This window comes from Puntigrus tetrazona, chromosome 13 (genome assembly GCF_018831695.1).
Source record: "Puntigrus tetrazona isolate hp1 chromosome 13, ASM1883169v1, whole genome shotgun sequence".
In the NCBI taxonomy this organism is placed as follows: Eukaryota; Metazoa; Chordata; class Actinopteri; order Cypriniformes; family Cyprinidae; genus Puntigrus; species Puntigrus tetrazona.
Window position 1 is genome coordinate 20,239,874 of NC_056711.1, and position 7,500 is coordinate 20,247,373.

Genomic DNA, 7,500 nt, shown 5'->3' on the forward strand with positions numbered 1-7,500 from the left:
TTACTTTTTCAAAATATTTTAGTGCAAATTTAAAAGTAATGCGTTACTTTATTAGTCAATTGAAAAAAGTAATCCGATTACATAGCTCACGTTACTTGTATGCGTTACCCACCCAACGGGTATCTTTATTTTGGGGTGGGGTAACCGTTTAAGATGTTTCGTGAATATCAATTGAATGGAGCGATAACGGCGAGATTAAACACTTAATAAATATTAAATATGACGAGTTTAATCGTTCCCCTTCTTATCGTATGTTTGTCTGCTCAGGTGATCATCGAGGTGACGGAGATGCTGCACAACGCCAGTCTGCTGATCGACGACATCGAGGACAGCTCCAAGCTTCGGCGCGGCTTCCCGGTGGCCCACAGCATCTACGGCGTGCCGTCGGTCATCAACTCGGCCAACTACGTCTACTTCCTGGGCCTGGAGAAGGTGCTGACGCTGGAGCACCCCGAGGCCGTGCACGTCTTCACCCGGCAGCTGCTGGAGCTGCACCGCGGCCAGGGCCTGGACATCCACTGGAGGGACACCTACACCTGCCCGAGCGAGGCCGAGTACCGCGGCATGGTGCTGCAGAAGACCGGCGGCCTCTTCGGCCTCGCCGTGGGCCTCATGCAGCTCTTCTCCCTCTGGAAGCGAGATCTCAAGCCCCTCTTGGACACCCTGGGGCTCTTCTTCCAGATACGGGACGACTACGCCAACCTGAGCTCGACCGAGTACAGCGAGAACAAGAGCTTCTGCGAGGACCTGACGGAGGGCAAGTTCTCGTTCCCCACCATCCACGCCATCTGGTCGCGTCCCGAGAGCACGCAGGTGCAGAACATCCTCCGGCAGCGCACCGAGAACGTGGACATCAAGCGCTACTGCGTGGACTACCTGGAGAAGGTGGGCTCGTTCGCTTACACCCGGAAGACGCTGCTCGACCTGGAGGCCGAAGCCTATCGCTTGATCGCCGAGCTCGGGGGAAATCCTGAACTCGAGGCTCTGGTGCAGCATCTGAGTCGCATGTATAAAGAGCATGAGGGCGGAGCTTTGGAAGAGCTCGGGGGCGGGGCTTCGAACGAGCTAGGGGCGGGGCTGCAGGCAGGCAATCGAAAGAGCTCGGGGGCGGGGCTTCGAAAGAGCTCGGGGGCGGCCAATCAAAGCGATGACTTTGCACTGGGAACAAACCCGACTCCACTGCAGTTGCCTTCAGTTCAAAGTCTGTCGTTTCTGTCTCGTTCACATTTCAAGGCGTTGCAGCTCGCACATGAAGAGTAACAGGACCTCTCGGTATGCGATATCTGGTCAGTATTTATGTCCTGTAATTAGCATCTAACGATGGACGGAGGCTGCTTGTTGCATTTATAAATGAACCGGGAAGAAACATTTAAAGTTTATACCATGTCTGCCGTTTCACCACCAAATCAAAGCAAATGCATTGTTTTGCTTAATAAATAAAATAAAGGCGTTTTTTTTTTTTTTTACTTTTACTTTTTTTATTATTTAAATATTACTATTACAGTATCTGTCAAATAAAACAAACACTTTGCATTCATACACTGCAAAAAGGCCTTCATTTTATTAAAACTAAATATTGTTCTCATTTTGTATTGTACCAACAAACAATTTATTAAAATTGAGAATTATTATTATTATTATATTAGAACATCTGCTGTACTGATGAGATTTATTATAAGAAATAATAAAAATAAATTTTATTTATTTTTGCTGATGATTTCGGGTGGAAATGTGGCAGATGTTTTTTGGTGAAATGTCTTTCTCTGTAATAAAATAAGACACGAAAGACTTTCCCAAAAGGCATAACGGTGTCCCGTGTGTTTGCGGTGAATCTCACTCGACGCTCGAACACCTCTGAAAGAGTGAACCGAGACGAGATCTCACATGTTTGCCGTTTAAAAGCTCACCTTTTTTCACCTTTGAACAAACAGACGGTGGTGTGTTATTCATTCTGTATATGCAGTTTTACGTTTTGGATGTTTTTTTGTTGTTGTTGTTGTTTTTTAATAACCATTCTATGGATAAACACTTTCGTACACTTATCTTAAGTCTCCTGTGAGTGTGTTGTTCTTCTCATGAATGTATATATTTTGCATGCATGGATTATTATTTTTTTAATGAAATGAAAACAGGATCAACCACTTAGTGGCGCAAGAGACTCAGAAGCAGCAGCTAGAATTACTGAAACGAGTTATTTTACATTAAAATAAGAGTGAGGTTTTATTCATCTCATTAGTTATGCTGCTTTGTTCTTTGTCTTAGCTCTCATTTCTGCACGTTATATAAATGCCTTTTGAAGAATAATTGTTCTGAACTGTATAAAGCGAAACCAGGATGCTACTTAAATGTGAATATATTAAAAAATAAATGCACGCGTGGAGAAGTACCTAACACTACTACAGTGAAGCGTGAATGAATGACCCATTGATCTGCTAATGAAGCCCGAGATTTCAGCGAACTCGTTTGTCCAGATTGTCTCGTTTATAGCAAGAAGAGAGATAAAGTCGGCCGAGTGTGATCCTAAGTGAGCCCTTAAAGGATTAGCTGACCCCAAAATAAAAAACAACGTGTCATTACTCACCCTCGTGTCGTTTCAAACGCTCTTTAAACGCTGCAGGCACGGCGCACCTGTTCTGCACGTGTTCACCTGTCTCGAGTCTTCCGGGTTGAGTCGCTCGTTCGTCACGTGACAGCCCCATCAGCCTATCCGGAAAGAGAGTTGATTGATTCATCTCCAGAGTCTTCGGCTTCGAGTCCTTCTTTGACAGCGTTGGGTTGAATTTTATTTTATTTTATTTCTTTATACAACCTTCCCTACAAACGGTGCATAGTCATTATATTATTATTATTATTATTATTATTATTATTATTATTATTATTATTATTTACTGTTACTGTTATGTGACGCGTTTCTGGTATGCTTTTAATTTCTGTCAAGAAATCTAAAAATTCTATTTTCCATAGCGAATTTTCTTTTTGCTCTAAATTCTGTCCATATGATTCCAAAATGACTTTGATGAAGAAGATATATATTTTTAATCTTAATACAATACAATACCGTGTTGTATTATTATTTTTGTCTTTTGAGTTAGACTAAAGAACTGTAGTGTCACTTACTATACTTTTGTAACATCTTAGACATTAACTATTAACTATTCCAAAATTAAAACAATTTAAATAAAAATAAATAAAAATGTAACTTTACAAATTAGCTTTAAAATCTATAAACTATATAGCTTTAAAATCTATAAAAATATATACATACATATATATATATATATATATATATATATATATATATATATATATATATATATATATATATATATATATATATATATATAAAACGAAGTTACAACTGCTGAAGCTGATATTATCATAACCTTAAGATTTTAAACATGAATTTTTACAATTCAAAACGTTATTTACTTTGACTTTATGTCCTTGTCTTATTTGACCAGTCTTCTTATACAAAAATATAGACGAAAATGTCAAGTCTGCTCAGGAAAAACAATTATTGTTCGAAACGAAGTGACTCGGAAAAAGATTCGTTGATTTTGCGGGACGAGATTCAAAGAACCGAGTCGGCAAAATGATCCGAACACTCTATCACTGGTGAGTGATTAATGACGGAATGCTCATTTTTGGGGTAAACTATCTAACACAAATAAAAAAACGGACTGATTGTTAAACTTTGTTAAATGTCTTTAAAAAACGTACGCCTGGATGTGCGCGCAAATAAATGGTTTCAGCTCTGCTTGTAAACGACTTTTAACTAATATCACTAACACATAAAATATCCTTCTAATGTAGAGCAGCGTACATTTTCTCTGACAACGTCTGCTCAGACCCTGTTTTTATAAATGGATTCAACCAAAAAATTATGTATGTATATATATATATATATATATATATATATATATATATATATATATATATATATATATATATATATATATATATATAAATGGCAACGTAAACAAACGTTACTGCGCATGCGTGCTTTTGTGGCCCTAACTTGACTTCCGGTAGTCATCCCGTATCGATAAAAACAGCTCAGTAGTTTAAAAAAAAACAATGCCTTACACGCAGGATGAAATGAAAACGACGTTTTCTAAAGACAGTCTCCCTTTAGAAATGAAAGTGACGTAAAAACACCACGCCTTTGTTTGATTACGTGCTCGTGTTCGTTCAACCTAGCCTAGCCTTCAATCGGCGAGTTATGATATCGTGCAGGTCGCCACAAATAAATAAATGCATAGGAAGCGCATCCCGCAGAACAATAACCTGAGGCCAACTTCTTTACTCATCATTAGCTGCGTTTATAGCCGCTGACCAGACCGATAAACAAACACAGACCGGAAGTTAACTTCTACCAGGCGCGTGCGCCACGTGAAACCGTCTATAAATAATATTAGCGCTGTCGTGGATTTAAGCATATACACACTCTATGATCAAATCTAAGTTTACGCACTATATATATATATATATATATATATATATATATATATATATATATATATATATATATATATATATATATGAGGCCCCTAGTTCTTCATTTTATATTTAATATACTTTCAATGCATTTTTAAATGTTGGACACTTAAAGCATGCCAGGATGTGTTTGGAATGAATTATGGGATTTTGACTCCAGATGGTGGCATTAAACTGAAATGATCTGCATTAAGAGAAACTCGAGGCCTGTGCTGTCAAAAGCGCCAAGAATAGTTTCTGGACGAGCTCTTAGCGCTCATCCCTCCATCCGTTCACTAAAAGCACCGAGACGCAGGAACACACGCAAGAACACATTCACCCGTTGTCCTGAGGTCCATCCTCTCTTGAAGACGTCTTTCCGGTCGACTCGGGGGAAACTGGGACAGGGCAAAATTCACTTTTATTATTTTTTATTTTATACATCTCATTAAATGTATATTATATTATTAACAAAAGTGTCCAATTACAATTACAAATGGCCTTTTTATTCATTATATTTCATTTTTTATTCATTATATTTTATATTTGCATACAGCAGACTTTATGAAACTTTTATTATTATTCATCGTTTGCATGATTTTATATACTTGTTGAAATCTCGTTTTTAAATTAATGGATAAAAAAATAAATATAATAAATCCCGAAACTCCAAAACGTCAACAAAATTAAATAAGAACTTTGCACCTGGTTTTTGCAATGCTCTGATTTTTGCTCATATATGTATATATACACACGTATATATATATATATATATATATATATATATATATATATATATATATATATATATATATATATATAAATTATTGCATAATTATTATTATCTAGTGTTTTTTTAAAAATTTGTCTGTCCTGTAAAATACATTTTAAAAAATTAATACAATTTAAAATAATTTTATGTTAATGGCAAACCTGAATTTTAAGTGTCACACTCGTTTATGATCAATTCTGTTATTATTTTTATGTAAAAAGTGACATTTCGTTCTTTTTTTGATGAATCGAAAGCTCAAAACGACAGAAACGTTACGTAACAAAGTCTCTTGCCAACCTTTTAAACCCTTCTTCTCACTAGAAAGCGCTTCCTGTTGATTTGTCAGCACACAGACACGTTTGCAATCCTGTTGTAATGTTTTATTGTTCATAAACCACCGCCTCGGTGTAACGGTTTTGGCTTGCAGCTAAGGTAAAAGCGCCGGAAGGGGTTTGGCGGGTGCTTCGCCATTTCAGGATCTGAAAGACAGCGAACGAGAGGAAGGACGGGTGAAGCGGCGCCGGCGCTCCTCAAACCCCGTGTGCGTCTGACATCCGCCGGTGGACGACATGACGAGTGTGTCGTACTGAAGACGGGGTCAGGGGCCGGCCCAGGCACAGCCGCAGGGATCGGAGCACTTCCTCTTCCTGTCCCAGAGCGAGCGCAGCTCCTGAGGAGAGTGCTGAGGAGACGACAGCATGTCCACGAAACACTCCTTCTCACACAGCCAGCCTGAATCCTGACAAACACAGCAGTACCGTCACGGGTGAAAGCATCTGCCGAAGGTTTAACTGTAAACTCTATTATTCATGAACGCAGGTAACGGCTCAAAGCCGATCGTCTTCAGCCCCGTAAAAACAGATCTTACACTCTCACACTTTCCTGCAGTATTATTATCTCTCTTTTATGTTAAAGTACTTCTATTGGCATGGTTTTGATTACATATAATATTTACAAGGCATTATACACAAATGACATGGAAATGGAGTGTGTGTGTGTGTGTGTGTATTTATTTATCTAAATGTGTGTTCACACTGTCGTAATTAATGCTTAAGTATTTTATATATTTGATTGTGTAAAATTATTATTAATATATATATATATATATATATATAATAGATTTTTTTTTACACACACATATAAAAATATATCAAATATATATAAAAATTTTATATACACACACATACACATATACACATATACATACATACATATATATATACATACATATATATATATATATATATATATATATATATATATATATATATATATATATATATACACACACTGCCGTAATTAATGCTTAAGTATTTTATATATTTGATATATTTTATTGTGTGTAAAAAAAAAAAAAAAAAAAAAAAAAATTATATATATATATATATATTTATTTATTTATATATTTATATATTATCATCATGTAATGTTTCTTTTAAATTTTATATAAATATTTTAAGATATTGTAATACATTTAATACTTATATTATTAATACTAAATATATCCACACTTTTGATTTTATATAGCTATTTACATATTATTTGACACACATACACACATTATATATATTAATATATATTAGTGTCGGCAAACAATTAATTGCAACTGATTGCACCCATAAAAGCTTTGTTTATATAATACATGCGTGTGCTGTGTGTATGTATTCTGTATGTATAAATACACACACGTTTTGTATTTTGTCTAAATAGATGTTCATTTTAGATCAATTTATAGACATTATATCCAATTACTGATGCTTTATTATTTTATATAGCTATTAATTAATTTCAAACGCATGAATAATATGTGAAATCCAGAATAAACATTTATCAAGACATTATTAACCCTAAAAATAAGGTCATGCATTACTGATCGAAGCAGTAGCTGCTTTTGAGTTTTCCACCTGATATTTGCGAGGCCCGACGGCAGCCATCCAGATGCCCATGCTCACGTCCTCTCCCTGTAAAACACACATTTACATCATAAACCTGCTGCATCCCTCATCAGACCGAGTTCAGCAGTGACAAAAACAGAAAACAAGAGACGGTATGAAATCGTCACAACGTTACAAACAGGAAGTCATCGAACACATGGTGGGAGCACGAGACCTGGTAGGCTTTGAGATGTTGAGCGTTGCTGGCCAGCCACTCCACCAGATCCCTGGACACCACATACCCAGAGCCACAGGCGAAGGCCGGATAGGCTGGGCTCGCGTACTCCAGCTCCTGCCATTTCCCCACGCGATCCACGG

General features: G+C 36.9%; 2 protein-coding genes across 4 annotated transcripts in view; one reads left to right on the forward strand and one right to left on the reverse strand.

Annotated features, from left to right (window-relative positions):
• ggps1 (geranylgeranyl diphosphate synthase 1) overlaps nt 1-2,048 on the forward strand; it is a 21,642-nt gene extending 19,594 nt beyond the window's left edge. For both annotated transcript variants that reach the window (XM_043256033.1, XM_043256034.1), the window contains exon 4: nt 268-2,048. In XM_043256033.1, the coding sequence (XP_043111968.1) occupies nt 268-1,260 (993 nt within the window). In that variant the 3' untranslated portion in view covers nt 1,261-2,048. The remainder of the gene's footprint in view (nt 1-267) is intronic.
• Nucleotides 2,049-5,613: 3,565 nt separating this feature from the next.
• Nucleotides 5,614-7,500, reverse strand: part of b3galnt2 (beta-1,3-N-acetylgalactosaminyltransferase 2) — an 18,767-nt gene continuing 16,880 nt past the window's right edge. For both annotated transcript variants that reach the window (XM_043256232.1, XM_043256231.1), the window contains 3 exons: nt 7,358-7,500; nt 7,153-7,209; nt 5,614-5,987 (listed from right to left, as the gene is read on the reverse strand). The exon at nt 7,358-7,500 is cut by the window's right edge and continues 17 nt beyond it. In XM_043256232.1, coding sequence (XP_043112167.1) covers nt 5,847-5,987; nt 7,153-7,209; nt 7,358-7,500 — 341 coding nt within the window. In that variant the 3' untranslated portion in view covers nt 5,614-5,846. The remainder of the gene's footprint in view (nt 5,988-7,152; nt 7,210-7,357) is intronic.